The sequence below is a fragment of the Equus quagga genome, unplaced genomic scaffold (genome assembly GCF_021613505.1).
Source record: "Equus quagga isolate Etosha38 unplaced genomic scaffold, UCLA_HA_Equagga_1.0 203_RagTag, whole genome shotgun sequence".
NCBI classification, from domain to species: Eukaryota; Metazoa; Chordata; class Mammalia; order Perissodactyla; family Equidae; genus Equus; species Equus quagga.
Genome location: NW_025798627.1, coordinates 949,843 through 968,551, shown reverse-complemented (window position 1 = coordinate 968,551; position 18,709 = coordinate 949,843). Strand labels below are relative to the sequence as shown.

The 18,709-nt window shown below is 39.5% G+C and overlaps 1 protein-coding gene across 3 annotated transcripts in view; it reads right to left on the bottom strand.

Annotated features, from left to right (window-relative positions):
* LOC124233511 (DNA-binding protein SATB2) overlaps window positions 1-18,709 on the bottom strand; it is a 181,921-nt gene that overhangs the window by 149,319 nt on the left and 13,893 nt on the right. For all 3 annotated transcript variants that reach the window (XM_046650661.1, XM_046650660.1, XM_046650658.1), the window contains exon 3: window positions 6,427-6,603. In XM_046650661.1, the coding sequence (XP_046506617.1) occupies window positions 6,427-6,603 (177 nt within the window). The remainder of the gene's footprint in view (window positions 1-6,426; window positions 6,604-18,709) is intronic.

The window sequence follows — 18,709 nt, the reverse complement described above, 5'->3', positions numbered from 1 at the left end:
ATTTCACTTCTGATAAAAACAGCTAATTCATGAATGGAAGCCAACTTCATAGCGATGCACAAGGGAAAAGAAATTCTTCACGGATAAAGTTTAGTAAAAATCAACCTTAAACACTGTTTTCATTCAGTCAACAAACAAACACTGAATTCCTGTAGACTGCAAATTACGCTATGTGTCTGTTGTAAAGAAGCAAAAATAGCTTCCAGTTCATAATTCCAAGTCTAATTATCGAAGAAAGTAAACTGGTACTTTTTGGGAATACATATATTTCTACAGGGTAATAAACAACATCTTCAAGTTCATTTATTCGCTCTTCCAACACTGACAGACTGTCTACCCTAAGTGCTACCCTCGTGTTCTGAAGAAGTGGGCCTTTGAGAACAGAAGAGTTTCACCACTAAAAATCAAAGCCAACCACAGGCCTAGTTTTAAAATGGACACGACAATGAACAGAAGTGGTAAATAAACAACTTTCCTTTAATGAGGCAAAGTCAGGATTTCCTAGAAGTTTTAACCCATATTTCCCATCTCGTCCTCCACCTCCAAAAGCTGACAAGAGGAAAAGGAATTCCTAAGCATTTTTCAGAAATAAAGTGAACATTGAGTTATAAATTACCACCAAACTTGTAAATAAGTTTTATGTGTGTTTCTATTCTCTGAACCTCAGTATTCAATATTTCTGAGCTCAGAGGGTCAAAACTCAAGCAATGATCCGCACGCTGAATTTCTTTGACGTGTGATTAAACTACCAAATGTAAGCTGTATGAAAGCAAGATTTGTTTTTTTCAGTTCTTTATCCCCAGAACCTAGAATAATGACTGGTACATGGTAGGCATTTAATACTGCTGAATTAATTAATTTGAAGACCAGAATCTCTAAGGAATACGCTTCATTTTCACAGCAGGAATCATTTTGGCCTCATAAGCAAAAATGGAGTATTTGAATTAACCTATTTTAGGCCCTCTAGTTTTAGCAGCTGGCTTCAACAGAAAACAATTCTGGGAAATTTTTTGTTTGTTTGTCTTTAATGAAGTCTGTCTCAGTTATCTCGAAAAAGTATCTCTCTATATTTTATCATGGAAATGAAAATAGGCATAATTTATCATTATCTAATATATATAACCATTATCAAATAAATGTAATTGTTATGTATTTAGTAAGCACCCAGTCCAAAAAGTCCTGCCTTCCAGGGCCTATGGCACAAAGTAAAGAGCGAGCATCAAACGAGAATTGACTCCTACCCCAGCTCTGAACTCCCAGCGATCAGGTTGATCACAGGACAGCTCTGTGGTTAAGGACCCCGACTCTGGAGGTGGACCACGGGGCTTCGCATCTCAGCTCTTCCACCCACTAGCCCTGTGCCCTGGGAAAGTTACTCTCTATTTGCCTCAGTTTCCTCATCTGTGAAATGGGAAACATAGGACTTACTTCAAAGAGCTGTTGTGAGAAGTAAATGAGTTAGTAAACTGTAAAGCTCTGAGAATAGTGAATGACATAGAGTAACTGCTCAGTTAACGTCACCTAGCACTATTAAGACTCTAAGAAATCCCTCGGGTTATGCACCACAGGGGCTCATTAACTACCTATTGATTCTTTTTTTAATCTTAAACTGAAAAAAACAACAGGAATTCGTCTATATCGTGTACAAATGTTCACACTTATAGATAAATTAGGAACAAACTGAACTGCTTACCAAAATTGGAGAATAAGGTAGAAATTACTTCCCACTCTTTCAGCAAACTCATGAAGGATGTAGAATTTCATACTTAAATATTTTTCTCTGACTAAAAAAAGAAGAAAATCCCACATAATCCCACCACCCACCCTGTTGACGTTTTAATATATTTCCTTTGTCTTTTTTCCTATGCATATATGTGAAATTTTATATAAATGAGACTGTATTTGGCATTCTGTGTGATTCACATAACATTGTATTAAACGCACTTTTCTGTGTTGCTTTTTTAAAAATATCATTTTAAATGGTTGCATAAATTTAATTATTCCAACATAAATAAGAAATAATTGTGATTAATACAGTATTTCTGTTGTAAACATTTTTGCCACAAACATTTTAGCCATGTAACTAATTACCCATAAGGCAATTTTGCCATAATAGATAAAAAAATAACTGGTTGACAGTTTGGTTTCATTTCACCATTGACACAGTACTCACATTTTTATATTACAGGAATCTTAGTCCTCATAAAGGCCTAATACAGTGGCACAGGGTTTTGAATCCACATTCCCCAGAAAATTCTGGAATGTCTATCAACTGTCATGTCACAATATGACAAGAATGAACAACAGTGTAGAAGGCTTTGTCAACGTAATACAAAGCTCAGTAACAAATATACATCCTAGTATTTGGAAATTGATACTTCTCTGAATGAAGGAAGAAATTTTAGCAAAAAAGAAAAAGTGTGATGCCAAATGAGAAGACGAATCAACAAGCAAAAAAAAAAAAAGTATTTGGGTTTTTTGACTAATCACCAAAAAACAAACAACTCAGTCAGCTTTATTTGTGAAACAAAGAAATAAAGGCTTACTTTTCTTTAAAAAAAAATGTATACTACTATCAACGAAAGCCTTTGAAGACAAGTGCTTAGGTACAACCCACAAAATAAAATCATTTATTTGCTAAGTATTGCCATGAATCTACATACATTTTAAATGTATTCAAATATTTTGTATTTTGTAATACAGTCTTTTTAAGTTATTCATTTTTTATGTTTCGTTATGTCCTCTTTAATGTCCTTTTTATTTTTTTGTTTGTTATTTTATCTTTCACAGCAAAATTGCCTTACAGCCAATTAGTTATGCAGTGAAAATGTTCCCAGTGAACGCGTTTGCAGCAAAAATGCTGGTAGCAAAAGTACCTAGAACTGATTAATACATCTCTTATTGAACCTGTAATTTTTATATACTCATGACCACAAAAATAAACAGCCAGAAAGAAGTTTTGCTCATTTATTGTTCGGTATGTTTGTTTTTAAATAAAATTTGCTGATCAAAAATAAATTTTAAAAGTTATTTTAAAATACAGATAGCAAGGGATAGATAAAATACCCACTTAGAAATTAAGTCAAATGTGCACAGTGAGGAATCACGTTGCCCTCATTGCCACTTCCCAAGGCCCTCCATCCACACTGGCAAGTAGGAATAGCTACTCAATCAGAGGAATAAAGAACTTTCTCAACAACGCCAAGAGGTCTATGGCCATTTCCAAAAGCTTTACGGGGCAGAATTGAAAAGATGAAAAAGAAAAAAGAAAGAAGAAAGGGAGTGATGAGTTGAAGTGGGTGGAGGGGAGGTGGTTTACTGTGTACCAGTACCCCAGATTAACACTCCTCTTATAAAAGACTAGAGGACTTGATTCAGAGACATAGAGTCATAGTCCATCTATAGTGTAAAACATGAATGCTGTTCATTAGACCGCAGCCTACATACTCCGGGAAAAGCAAAGAGCCCGCCATCTTTCTGCTTTTTGCATATGTAAACAGCAATTCAGATGAATCCTGCATCTCATATCCTTGGGAATCAGAGTTAATGGTATGGGTGCTGGGGAATGGAGGGTTTGGGTCAGTTAGAAGTATAGTGCCCATGATTTATGATAGTATCTCATGCCCTTATTCTCTCTTGGGTCCTAATATCTGCCATCAAATAAAGAAGGTTACTATCAAAATGGGGGGAGGGAAGGCAGAAATCCCTGAACTCCATTTTAGCGAAATCCTATCACCCTTCAGAAGCAAATATTCTTCCTTAATCAAATCTCTTCAGCTCACCTGGAGGGAATGGTCTCTCAAAAAAGAAATTGACTATCCCCTGTTCACAGAGCATGGGTCCACTGCCTTGTCATTGGGACTTGAGTATTACTCCAAAATAATGACCTTGCAAATGTATTTTCTCTTTCACAGGCAATCTGAATGTTATTCCAATTCAATTGTTGAAACTCTTTCCTGGTCATGTCAAAATGAAAAACCATGTTTCAAGAGCCTCAATTATTAAAGTAGGCTCAGTGGTCCACTATCCTTGCAGTTTATTTCTGCCCAGCTTTTCCAGCATAGGACACTCAGATTCTCTGCTGCAAATGGATTTGTTAGGAGGTCACCCAATGACTCCCCATCTTGGGGGAATTACCTAAACACTGAACAAACAAACAAAACAAAAGAGAAAACTAGATGCATAAAACTTCAGACCTCGAATATGCAGCCATATTTTGTTCTCTCTTCATTTCTAGCTCTCTCCTGCTTGTCCAGCACATGAACGACCTGCATTATCACGCATTCTGTTTGGTCTACAGTCAACACAGAGCACACTGCATACGTTTGATGATCTGAATGACAACAAAGATCTAACACATTCATTTGGAAATAAACAATTCCAAGTTCTTCCATTTACCCCAAACTGAGATCAGCAGCCTAATTTGAAACAAAACAAACGATGATTTTTTTTCCTCTGTGAGATTACAGTACAGGACCTCGCAATAAAACCTTTGCTTACCTACAAAATAAAGTATATCTGTGATCTAGGGCACCTTCAGAATGTTGATTCAACTTTTAAAAAGTTAATATTTAGTATTTTTTAATCACAGCTTTCAAAAACTTTGGGGAAGCAAGTCTTCTCTTTTGACTTTTCCCACGTACCCTCCACTGTAGACCATATTTCTTGCTAGTGTATCTCACCTGGGCGAGCAGAACTCTCAGTCCACATCACTGAATGAAACAGTGTGGTTCCCTAGTGCAAATTTCCTGAGCGCCCCTTCCCTGAGCATGTGCCAAGAATCAAATCTTGGCCACTTAGTGCTCTGTGCTCCACATGTGAGCTCACGGCGTGTTGAGCAGCCGTGCTAACTGAGATGGATAGCCCTGTCAAACAGGAAGCTGGCACACCAGGATGCAAACAGTGGGATACAATGACCTTTACATTCAGAGAAAAATATCCCTAAAATGGCATGAAAAGTTTATGGGGGGGGGGGGACGGGGGTTTCTTTTATTTCACTTAGGCACATAGCATGAAATAAAAGCAATGGTGCCCGGTATGCAATTTGCTCGGGATCAAAACCTGAATCCCTCGCACAAGAAAAAAAGTGGTCAAAGAAAGGAAATGAATCATGCTCTATCACGCTGCTTTGAAAGCAACAGACTCTGCGATTCAGCTGTAATACTGAACCCGAACGGGCCAAGTGCTCGGGTTCAGACCGCACTTGGATTCTCCACAATCCGAGGGGTGCTACCTGCCCTGGGGACATTCGTGACCTCCTGGTCTCAGACGAGTTGCTTTCTTGATAGAAGTAAGATACAATTTAAACACTTAAGTAAAACATTTTTTAAAAAGTAATGATCTGCTTACAGAATCAGAGTCACGAGCTTGGGAATTTAAATCTTATGTCCTTGGTCACCATATTTATCACTTTGTATAAATTGCTTAATCTCTCATAGTTGCTTTGTCTGAATAAATAGAGGCTCTGATGATAATTCTTAGGAATTATACGAAGAGTAACTCATTAAAAAAGTAGGAAAAATCCCTGGCACACAAACAAACAGTAAGTAAGGATAGTAACATAGGAAATTAATATAGAAAACATGACCTGGAAGTCACATATTTCTCCCCTTTTGTTATAGCCATTATCATAAAGTATGTAATTCAATCATTTCAGCTGAAAAACAAGGATACTCATTCCATTGGGTCAAAAAGAAATGTTTTCCATTCTTCAAGGTTTGGGGGATATTTTTGTTGTTATTTGTTTTGTCAGTTCTTTGGCATGAAAGAACAATGGGCTGTGCTTCAGAACGAAGCAACACAAGCTCACAATGGGCTCCCCAGTGCTGTAAAATACACGCTGAAATAATGATGCAATTTAATCTTTAATTAAATAGGTAAACGGAATTGATCACAAAGACACTGAGTTTTTTTTTTTTAATGAATGGACTACATCAAAACTACAGAGCAGTTTTCAAAGATACAAAAGTATGGTAAGATGCATCCATTTTTTTCTATTTAATTAAAAGCTGATCATAAAGTGCAAAAGCTGCAGGCCCAAAGCCAAAAATAAACTTAGAAAACTGAAAGCTTCTGAATCATGTATTAAAACTTGGACAAGCGGGGAGTCAACATCTCAGTACTGGCTGTGAGGACACCAATTTGGGGACTTAGAGAAAACAGAGTAATCAATGCAAAAAAACCTGTGATGATCGCTTTGAAAGGCAAGTTGATTTTGGCGGCTCTAGAGGTGCTGGTCAAATGCTTCCCAAAGCAACCAGAAAACGAGACTCTGCAAGAGACATTCTGCTGTTCACTGCTTGGGAAAGATGCTAAATCTGACCATTCTCCTCCAACCTTGTTTGGAGAATTATTTCAGGGAACACATTCTCCCTGAAATTACGACACACAAGAGGCATGGGGAGGAGGGAGGAGACGCAATAATACCTTGTGCCTGAGCCGCGGAGCTGTGGGAGTACCCCAGGGCCAGGAGCGCGGTCTCCACCAGCTGGCTAAAAAGCACGTCTTTTCGAACCAGGACAAACTCCGCATGTTCTTCTCTGTTGTCATATTCGAGAGAGCTATCCAACTGCTCCACCACACAAAAGACAGGAATCATCAAACCTGGAGGGACAAGATTCAAGAGCAAAAGACAAACATTACAAAGCAAATCTCAGTCACCATGATGAGAAGGGAAGAGACAGTTATAAAAGTCACTCATCTGTGATCGACAGTGGTTCAGATTAAACAAGGCTCTTAGTCAGATGGGCCTAATGGGAAAGCTGTGGATGTTTCCCCTCCATTATTACCATCAGGCTGCAGCAAACCTGCCTCAGGCAGTGACAGAAACCCTCAGATTCCAGTCATTGAAAAGTGGAGTGACCAATCAGAGGTGTCCTGACGGAGAGACCTCAAGTTCTCGGCCCCCTGGCATACAGGTGAGGTCAAGGTGACGTCAAGGTGACGTTCCAGACCCAGGCATCCTTTGTGTCTATGGTTTTATCATTAACTCTTAATCAGAACTAGTATTTTCAGATCAGATCTGCTTTTGTCTGAAAATGTAAGATACCCAGTAGAGAGGCACATGGGACATCAAGGCCTAAGCTATTATTTGAATATGTACAAGAAAACCAATAGGAATTTAAAAGAAGTCCCTCTTGTATCTTTTACTTTTTTAAGTCCTGGGAACTAGGTCATCAATTAGCCTGAAAATACCCTGCCCATGAAAGCTTTAACTGATGTTTAACTTATGTCAGAACGTAGATCCAAATACAAAGCTTTGTCTTTTTTTAAGTTATTATTTTACACATTAACATCAGTTACCACTGGAAAGGGAATATCTCTTCTTGTGTTTTCAGAGAAAAAAGTAAACTACCCTAAAGAATAAAGCAAATTAGTCTAGTTGAAAATCTGTTGAAATCTGTTGTCACTGAAATATTTCTCTGCTTTGTATCAAAGTGTGAAAAGCTAAAAAATGTTTAATTCGCCAAAGATTTGTTATAAACTGTTTTTTATTTAAAAAAAAAAGTCATACAGGCATTTAAATCTAAACATAGCCAAAGCATAAGAAGATCAAAGTTTTACCAACATGCAAGTAATAAACATGGACTCTGCCCTACGTAATTCACATAAATTAGTGTGTTGTGGAATAAGGATCTGCTCCGGGTCTTCTCTTTGTGCAAGAAAAATCAAAAGTTATGAAGGATGGGTGGGCAGGCGGAGAGATGGGGGAGGTGGAGGGGTAGTGTGTCATGGCGAAGGCGCTTCACAAGAAAAATGAGACCTCTGTGTAAAATGACACATGGGAGCATGGCCTCTGATATACAGAATGCATGGGAGATTTTCTAGAAGTCCCTCCCTGTTGCCCGGACCCTAGAAGCCTGTGACTCACTCTGATCTGGAAAGCAGAGGGTGGGAGCAGACACTGCAAACTGCCAGGTCACAGATTTAGATTTTTGTTCTAAAGATAATACAATGATGCAACTGGTTCCCATGTGCTAATTATTATTATTAAAGATAATAAGTATTGGGTGTAATTACTAAATATAATCATTATTAACAATAATAATACTTATTAAGAATTGTTATCATTAAAGATCACGGTAATTATTATTAAGCCTGCACAACAGTCTAACAAGTCACACCGTGCCATACCTGGGACAATTATTGACTCAGTGTTCACTCTTAAGAACAACAAAGCAGCATTATTGTCTGTAGCAAATACACTATCCACAATATAGATTTACGGAAAATCGGAAAGAAGGGTGGAGTACACTGTCTTCCACAAAGAAAAGAACTTAGCCCAGCCACACAGTGACTTACAAAGTATTTTTTTTAATTGTGACCAGTAATGGCTCATCAAATGCTTATTTATTTATGCCCTGTTTATTCCCAAATGTATGTAAGACATGCAATGAGTAATATAAATTAGATTTCCTTCAAATTTTCTCTGTGGTCATTCATTTATCCAACTTCCATTCCCTGAGCACATCCTAAGTGCCCGGGAGCCCCCGTAGCTGCAGGGATACAAGCGAGAACAAGCCTGATGTGGCTGCGGCCCTCGGCGCAGGTGAAGGTGTCGTAACATCTCCCTAAGCAAGCATAATGGCATTTTATAGGAGAGTCCTTCCCAGCAGCAAATAGCCTCCATTTAGACCTTTTAACTCTTACATACTGGTATATGATCTTTGTCCAAGGAAGCAGGTTGATTTCTATTTTTAATGATTTAAGCGTATGCACACATAGGCGATGTAGTCAGCAGTGCCATAAGCTCCTTCACCACTAATACCTATGTGTACATAAGTTTAAATGCTGAAAATCCATGTGCAGTTCCTAATGTCAACATCTGAGGGTCACACATCTGGGAATCACAGATAAGACCTTTAAATGAATCCAGTGGCTCCATAAGCTATCGTGTATCCATTACCTAGGAACCATAAATCTTTCTCAAGTCTATGGTCAACTGAAAAAACTTAAGACCCTATTAATTTTTAAAAATAATGTTAACAGTTCAATGAGTTAGATATGAAATATGACATTAAAGCACAGGGATCTACACCATGCAGGGACTTCTGTTTTGAAAGTGTCAATTACCAAAATATTCCCTAAACATTTTAGTTCAGAGATTCAAGGAAGCAATTGTTATCTGATATGAAAGCAATAACTCCTCATAGTAAAAAGCAAGCACCCATCCCTCAGAGGCATCAGCCACTTTTAAAAAAAGAAAAGAAAAAAAAAAGGACATTGAGGCCATTTATAAAATAAAACAAAATTAACCGGAAGTATACAATAATAGAATTTGTTCGAGAAGCACATATATATGAGATAGCAAAGAATATCGTAAACAGGTTATTTTTAACCCCTAGAAAAATGTACCTTTTTACTTGAATTTGATTATCTAAACAATTATGAAATTTTTACAATGAAATGCAGTTTTTACAAAAGAAGAGGAAGGCAGGAAAAATGGATGCAAGTACTAATGACAATGACAAGAGAAATGAAAAATAGTAAAATAATAGAATTGTGGTCAAGTGTGCGGAAGAAGAAAAAAGGCGTAAGTTTTAAAAACAGCAAATCCCTAGGAAAGAAAACTATAAAAAGATGAGTAGAAATATATACCGAAAAAAGATATTTATCCATTTGGTCCCCCCACTCTCTCCAGGCAAAAAGAGAAAAAAAGAGAGAGACAGAAAAAAGTGACAATGGACGAAAAGATAGGGAGAAGTGTTTGGAAAGCACTTCAAAAAATAAATTAAGAATGGAAAGAATTAAAAGATAAGTTCCAATAAAATAAGAGCAATGTAAAACTAAAATGCATTGAAGACAAAATTTAGAAGTGACCAAGTTTAAATAATCAAATTTAGAAATGATCAAATGATCATAATCTAGCCTTATATCTAGAGCTTGTGGCATTATTTTTCTTTTGTTATAGCTCAGACCCATTTCCAGATGATCAAGAAGAGAACTTTGGATCTTTTGATTATAAGCCTCACTGAGCCTCTTAAATTGCGGGAGGTAAGCAGGCAGTCTAACCTGGAGGACAGGCACACAATCCCAGCCGTTTGCTAAAACTTGAGAGTTGATCTGACAATTGGGATAAATGGTCATGTGGTCATAGTGGAAAATAAGCATGGAACACTCTCTACCAGAAAAATGCATTTTCACAACTGTCATTAGTTGTGATGCTCAAATTGTCATTTTCATTATGACAGTTTTCTGAAGAAGAGTGTGTAATTATAAAGAATTCACCGATCTTCAACCACCCCCGCCATGGGAACGGAGACCTGTGGGGAGACGGTAAATGCGGTGATGAGGAGCTCTGTGTCGGGAGACTGGCAACGCTAGGATCAAATCCTGGTGCTGTCACTCCGTACCTGGGGGAGTGACCCTGGTAATTTACTTGACCTCTCTGAGGCTCAAATTCCTCCTAGCTAAAATGCAAATAATAATGTCTACCTGACAGAGTTGTGGTGAGGATGAAACAACATAGTATAGCTAAGTCGTCTGACAGCCCTCAAACAATGGAACCTGTTTGTTTTTCTTTTTTCAAAATCACTATTAATACAATTTTACAGAGGAAAAAAAGAGACCAATAATTTTTCTCAGGATCTATAATCAATGCCCATGACACTCACTAAAAGGCATTTCTTCAGAATAAAAGGGATACTAATAATCATTGACTGGTCTACTTATTTAAGATGCAGATAATAATGGCGTAAAATGCTCAACGTGCCCCATAGCAAAACAGAAAAAGTGTGAAAAACACATACTTTATACCCTCAAACTGCCTGTCCAACACAGTAGGCCCTAGCAACACGTGGCGCTGAGCACTTGAAAGGTGGCTAGTCCTGAATTGAAATGTGCTGTAAGTGTAAAATACACACTTGATTTCCATGATTTAATACTAAAAGAGAAATAAAAGTAAATACATCATGAATAACTTTTAAAAATTTACTGCATGTTGAAATAATATTTTGGATACACTGAGTTAAACAAAATATATTATTAAAATTAATTTCACCTGTTTCATTCTTTTTAAACAACGCTGCTAGAAAATCTAAAATGATACACGTGGTTCGTGTTGTACTTCCATCAGACAGAGCTCCTCTAAGCAATCCACCAAACACCAACAGATAAAATGGTTTTTCTGACCCAGGATAAATTCATCACAAACTGATAACTAGGACAATGTACAAGCGTCTCGGGCGTTTCTTGGCTGCCCCGCCATTATCCCTCCACTGTGTTCCAGATCTCACGAGACACGAGGACAGATGTACTCTTGGTTAAACTCCAGAATCTAACACAGTATCTTCTCTGCATCATCAAGCAAATTGTGGGCTATTGTTTTATTCCTAACTATATTAAGCCAACTTCTTCAGTAAGGGAAAGGCTTTTTCTGCTTCCCTTCATTTTAAAGAACGATTACAGTTTTTGGGAAATGCCACAATAGAGGAATGAAAGCAACCTGAGGAACAAGTATTCTTTAATACTCTGGACGTTGAAGGTCAACAATGAAAGATGTGAGAAGGTCCAGCGGCAGGGGGCCTAGATGATGGGGTTCCATGGCCTTGCACAAAAGTTGGGACACAAAACGAAACTCTCATTTGCATAGTGCCTCCTAACTTATCACGTACGCTAACATACATACACACCTTTATTTTCTTCCCACATTTACCCTGGGAGAGGGTTATTATTGTTCTCATTTAATAAATGAGGAAACTGAAACTATGCCCAAAGAAACTCAGCGAGGCAAGAGTTGAGCAGTTCAGGTCAGCCAAGGAAACAACTCTCTAAAGCCCACACCCACAGAAATCTAGAGGATTGGCCTTTTGATAAGGACCCTTCACCACCGGCTACGTCCAATGGGTGACCTGTGTTCCCTATAAGTGAACTCACCCTTTGATGACCTACCGTCAGGCACCGTGCTAGGCATTGAGGAGGAATCGAACACGGTTCCTGCCTTCAGTCACTCACAATGAAAGGCTCAAATAATGGGTTACACTCTAGTGTGGGTGAACATGGGCACTAGCCTCCTCCCCAGCCCCTTTGTCTCCTGGGTCCACCCTCATTCTTGGGCCTGCCCCTTGAATCACCAGTCTGAGATGATAGGAGACCAGCCTTTCTCTTCCCCTCTTTCAAAGGGCTCCTGAAATCATCCTTTCCAGAAGGAAGACAGCCACAGGACCCACTCCCTTCCCTGCGGCTGGCAGTTTATCTGGTTCTATCACTTGCAAAGGTCCCAGGGCTAATTGAAGACTACAAAGGCTCTAGGGCAGAGCCTCTCCTATCTGTTCTTTGTATAAAACCGAACCTGGAGTAAGGCACCACACTCAGCAACCAGCACGATCAATAAATCCTAGAACCCTGAAACACTGCATGAAATTCTACCATGTAAACCCAGCACATCTTACAGGGTCCTCCAGACGACAGGGAGAGAAAGGAGTGAGGGGTGGCAACTATCCTTTCTAGTTGCAAATTTACTAGAAAAACACTCATTTACTCCCTCTATAACGTCGTATTCTCTCTCTTTCTGCCTGTCGGCTTCTCACACATACACACACCCATATTCACAAACGGAGACGACTCACAGACAAAAAGAGAAGTAATTTGCCAATGTTAACCTCAAGATACTTCCTCCCATCCTAAAACAATAAAGGCCAGTTCGAGTTCAAGAATTGTAACTAGAAACAGAAGGGAAGAATAGGGTACCCCTTACCTCCTTGGGGTCCCAGGCAAAACTTCAAATGGGTCAGGAGTGTGCCTAGTACTCTCCTCTTTCCTGCCCCCACTGTCCTCTCCCAGGCACCCATCTCCTGAGCCCACAGCCAGAGGCTCCACATTCCACCATTCCACTGCAGCCTCTCATTCCCCCAGGGACCAAGCGCAAAAATTCCAGAGATTAATAGATAAAGCGATGCCACACTTTGCTGTTTGAATGGTTTAGTAGTCCCTTAATCTCTCTAGATATATTTTCATTGTAAGAGAAACACACTGTATCTCACATTAACTTCTAACGGGAAGAATTTCAGGTAGCGTAAGAAACAAAAACACGTTTCAATCTTGGGGTAGAGGGAGAGCAAAAGCCTTCGGTGGCAAGGGAGTGCCCACGGGTGGACAGAAGGTCCTCGAGGCTGCCCTAGACCGCTCCACTTCCCACAGTTCCTCTCTGTCCTTTGCTTGTGAACTACAGATTCTCTGAGGGATTAATTCACCTGTTTTTGTTGTTGGTTTTGTTTTTAACTCTTACTGAAGAAGAAGCAGAAGCTGAGAAAGAGGTGGGACAGTCGAAAGTCCTGCTCATTCACAGGTGGAGGAACAGTCAATCCTACAATTATGGAGAAGGCAAAGCTTGCTTAATAATTATTCTAAGGGCAAACTCAGTCATACGTGCAGAAATTCGATTTCATGTTCATGCACAACCCCGTTGTTTGTAACTCAGGACCAGACCTCCAGCTAAAGTTTCAACAGTAAAGCTCCTTGATGCCTCTCCCCCTACGGGGAGGGGAGGGAAGAGTAAGATTATCAAGAAATATTTTATTCTCAGAATTCTCTCTAGTAAAACCAGCCCCTAAGGCAGATCTTAACTTCGGAAGATAAGAACAAAAATAGGCCAGGGGTGGGACGGCGGTGAACTCTGGTCCTCTTTCACTTATCACCCCAAAGGCTCACATTGGGCTTAAAGTGGTAGGGAAGGGAGAAGGGCTCTGGCCTTCCAGACCTCTGATTCCAGGCCTGTCCCAAACTGGGATTACAGCTCAACCTGAAGTCAGCCCTGAAGGCTGAAGGAAAAACTCCAGCCCTCTCAATACTCCTCAGTTACAGAAACACGGTGGCAGGATCAGGCTAGTCTAGCAGTTTGCAGATCGGGATTTCACAGAGGGACAGTGTGGCTACCTAGCTAAACAAAAAAGCCTGAGCAACGCCTGGGAACTGGGCCATAGCAAACCTGACTCAAGGAACAAAACCCCCTGATGTCAGGAATGGCCAGTTCGAGTGAATGAGAGGCCCACCTTTTCCTTCTCCAACGTGGCTGGACATAGATAAGTCTTCTGCACTCCCCATCTCCCCTTCCACCCCCAAGCCTGACCTACGGCAGGCCCCAAATAAAGGTTGGTTCAGTTTAACAAGATGCTAATTGCAGCTAGACATTAATAACCACCATTGATAGGTAGTGTCGGTTCTGGTTTTTCCCCCTGACTCCCCAGCTGCCAAGCTCCACATGTCTTTGGCCCTACTCTATGGCATTCGGCAGCAGCCAGCGAGGACGGCTTTCTAGGAACCGATCCGCACAGGCGGGTCCAGAGCTCACTCCACGTTCCCCAGGGAAAATGCGCCAGACCACAGGGCTGTGCACGACCACTGGGGACAGAAACTGTTGGTTTATCACCACGATGGCATCTGAGTCAACCGGTGTACAGCTCAAGTGACTAGCAGCACTGTGCTCTGCGACTGGGCGCACCTGGAACCCTGGGGTCTTCTGTGCAGTCCTCCCCATGGCCTGCACTGAAGGACTGCAGCTTCCTTTCTAAATTTAGTAACCACAGAGACATAAAAAGCTGATTCGTCCCAGAATCACAAATTTTTTTTTAAAAAAAGTAGAATATGCAACTTTGTAGATTACAGAGGAGTTCAAACATAAGGCATGTTGTTGAAGTACCCCTTAGTTCAAAGCTAAATTCTTGAGGTTCCTTTCACAGTGGGTTAGAAATGCATACATTATTAAGTTGGCATGCTAAAATGACTATACTATAATTCATTAATACCAGGATTTCTATGCTCCATTAAGTAAAATTTTATTCTGGATGTTTCTGAGAGGATAATGTTTTGAACAGTGTTTAAGTGGAGATGTATTTGCTACTCCCCTCACCCTCATTATCCTCTCTGGAAAGCTATTTGCAAGTCAGAGTCCCATGAGTCAAAAAAGAAGTCAATAAAATTGTCTTTATACTAACATTTTCTTCATTATCTCAGGTTTTGAGATGTGCCTAAATGTTATTTTATCTAAGTTAACAATTAAAATAAAACCCCTTGATTAATTTCTCTGGTGTCATGTCAAGGAAAGGTTAACTGTGCTGAGGTTCTCCAGCGAGGAATTAATAAAGGAATCAGGCGCTCGGCTCTCAATAAGACAAGACTACCCAGATTTCTAGTGGGAATATTTCATAGCACGAGCATGTTTTCTTTGGGGAGTTTAACTCACCAAAATTATTAAAAATTGAGATCAAACACTGGTGCAAAGCCCCAAAGGAAATCATACTAGAGGGGAGAGATTTTTATGAAATAAAAACCTGAAAAGGTAAAGATTTTATAGGGAAAAATAAAAGGCTTTCTCCCTTACAAAAGGAAATCCTACTGTCTATGCTTGGGGTTCAAACAGCAAAACATGTATGGATATTTAATAGACGTGTAGAAATCGTCACTGTGAAATGAATGCAGATTTCACAAAGCCAAGCCGAAGCAGACAGGCAGCTGTCACCATCCTGTCCCCACCACTGAAAGCCACTCTCATTCTGGAACCCAGCAAAGGCCTCCACCGAGACATAACAGCAACCAAGCCCTTGAAAGGGGGAACTAACACTGGGAGGAGAAAAAGAAAGGAACAGGAGGAGAGAGAGCAAGAAAGTCAAAATCATAGTGTGTATTCTGCACTTCCCTAAGGGCACGAGGAGATCTCTGGACTGCAGCACAGAGGATATTATTATTGTGACTGAGATGAAGTTAATAAAACCCGGCATTCAGACTGGGGAAACCCAGATCCCCACTAATGGAATGCTTCCCAGACAAGATATTTTAAGTATATATGTACCTGTGTAATTTATAGCAATTACTTAAATAAGAAAAACAGAACAGAGAAACTAGTACATTACTTTTTTCACTTTATGATTCTGTCATCTTTATAATTTATATAATTTCCAAAAGAAAATATTAAATTTAATATTAAAAAACCTAAAGAGACCATTTAAGTCACTGCAATAAAACCACTGAAAATCTTTTGTTCATTCTTAATGTTATCCAAAGGATATACCACTCCGCCAAAGGAGGAATGTTATGACTATGACACTTTTAACTCTTTCAGAAGTGTCACCAAAGCCCAAAGTGATTTGTCTCTTGAAAAAAAACAAAAAGAAGTGATAAATTCTTATGCCAAAGAGAATATAATTTTCTACCTTCCTTAAAGCAAAAAAAAAACCTGGAAAAGCACCGCACCATTTTAAATTTGAGATAATCCCAGATACTAAACAGATGAAACTCAAAAAGATTTATTTCCCTGGATTCCCTGGATTCATACATTCTTTAAGTTGTGAGCCACAAAATGGAGCCTAGTAGAGTCACTTCTCCCCCTCCCCCAAAAGGCCACAGTTTCAAAAGAGTTCTGATCTCAGGAGCTCAACACAAAATAACAGGAAGACAAGTCAAAGACTCTTTTTCAAACGGTGCATTAAAGGAGAAAAGGGCTCCTTTTGGGGTGAACTTAGAGGTACAGGATTAGGCTTGCAGGCGAACTCCAGTGGGGCCAAGGAGGCCTTGCCTGCCACAGGGAGAACAGCTACTTCATCTCAGCCCCACCGCTGCCCAGATCTTGATAAAGATGACGGAAGGAAATCTACCTAACAGTTTCCAAGAGTATGAGTTCACGTCTTTATTTTGTTAAGAGAAGTAGGATCGACAAACAGATATGTTTCAAAGAGCAAGCCTGTGTTTATTGTATATCTGAGAGGCTGGCTGTGAGAAAGACAACTTCCCTGAGTCGTCGCAAAGGAGAAGAGAGCTGCATCTCAGAAGCTTCCCCTGGTTGAAAAGAACTGTCTCCCTCCAACTCCAGCTAGACATCAATCTTCAATATAATTATGTTTGACAGAATATAAGCTCTTGGCAGTTAACTTGTTTACAATAAATGCTTAGTTTGGGTACATGGACTGTATTTCAGTCTTATAAATATCAAACACAAACCTACAACAGTCCCATTATGGGCCTGAGAATTATTTTCCTATAAATCTTTTTATTGGGGGGCCGAGGGAATTACTTTGCAGCTTGTTTTCCACTAACCACTTGGAACAGTGTGAAAAGAGGTACATTTATCCTTTGACCCTGTCCTAATTGGAACTCTATACGTTTCCACGGGAGAGCGTGCAGTATCAGTCCTGAACTGCAGGTCAGCCCCCAGACAGGTTTGCCATGGCGGCAAAAAAGATACACACGTGCAACAAAATGGCTCTTACTGAAGTCACGGCATTTTCCTACAGTCCTTTTTCTTCTCAAAGTCTCTTGGGAACTAATGACCGTTTGGGACAGCGTTGGCAGGCTTTCAATAGCAAGCTCCAGTTTGGGGGGTTTTATAAGTTAGCTGTAAAAATGTGCTTTAGGCTTAACCTTACTATGTGAATGGGCCTGTAAATAGAGTTAGTTTTGCTGAACGTTACCTGGGGATTCCTTTGAGAAGGAAAATAATCAGGATCCCCTGATTTACGCTGGCAAAGTGCCTTTACTCCGATCTTAAATGTGTGATAACTTCCCTTTCAGAGAGCGACTTGCTCCTCTCATACTCCCTCCATACTAAAGGGCGTTTGGTCTTCTAACACTACATCTGCCAAATTTATAGGACAAAATCTTGTCTGAATGGAGCCTCGGAAGCTGAAAGCTAGGCCAAACCTCAGGAATCCTCTGGCTTAGCCCCACTCTCCTCTTCTCCAGGCACGCACCTTCACGAGCAATTCTGAACACCTTCTGGTTTTCATGTGACAAAGCATCATTGCAAGGTTTCTTCACTTATTTCTTAATTTCACAAACACCTTGTCAGATTCCTACAATAATTCTTCTTTAACATCGTATGAACATATAGAAAAGATCATTTTAAGAATCCTACCTTAAGAATATTTTTCACAATAACTACTACTGGGAAATTCAGTCACTTTATACTTAATAGTGAGATTCCAACATTTTTCCTTCTAGTCAATGTGATAATTGCAGGTGACATAGAATAAAATATTTTTTTATGTCTCTCAGCTTCTAATAAAGAAGACAAGTAACTGATTTATAAGTTTCAAGGGTCATTAAACATGATTTTATAAAAAAATTTTACCACATGGCTTTTTAGTATCCAGAGACAGAGAGGAAAAAATATTTTCATGGCATTATCAACCTCACAGATCTTTATTGTTAATATCAAAAGTACTAGTTTGCAATGTGAACAAATGGAAAATTGTTAAATTCACCTATAATAATCACTCCTTTTTTTTGAATTAAATAAGCCCTTTTAAAACCTTGACTATTTAACTGCTATTTACTCAAGGGAGGGGAAACATGGAGAAGGTGACTATATGAAAAAAAAATACCTTTTTTTTTATTGTACAACAAAAATTCCCTCCAAGGGAAAAAGACATTATGCCAAGTTCCACCCAGAATTAATGTTTAGGTTTAAATTATGAAGTCCAGAAAAAACGGAACCACTAATAGACCCTTAAAGCTCGTGGTATTTGTCAACGCTGTTAGGTTATGTAAATGTTAAAACTGAAAAACCCTTTGCTGACAAAAGTATTTTAATGAAGGTGCTATTAACTAGACTCTCTGAACTGAATTTTTTTTTTTTTAAAAAAAAAAGCCTTTTGATGGGGCAGCTGGTGGCACAGCAGTTAAGTTCGCAGGCTCTGCTTCGTGGCTGGGGGTTCAGAGGTTGGGATGCCGGGTGCAGACCTGCACACTGCTTGTCGAGACACACTGTGGCGGCGTCCCA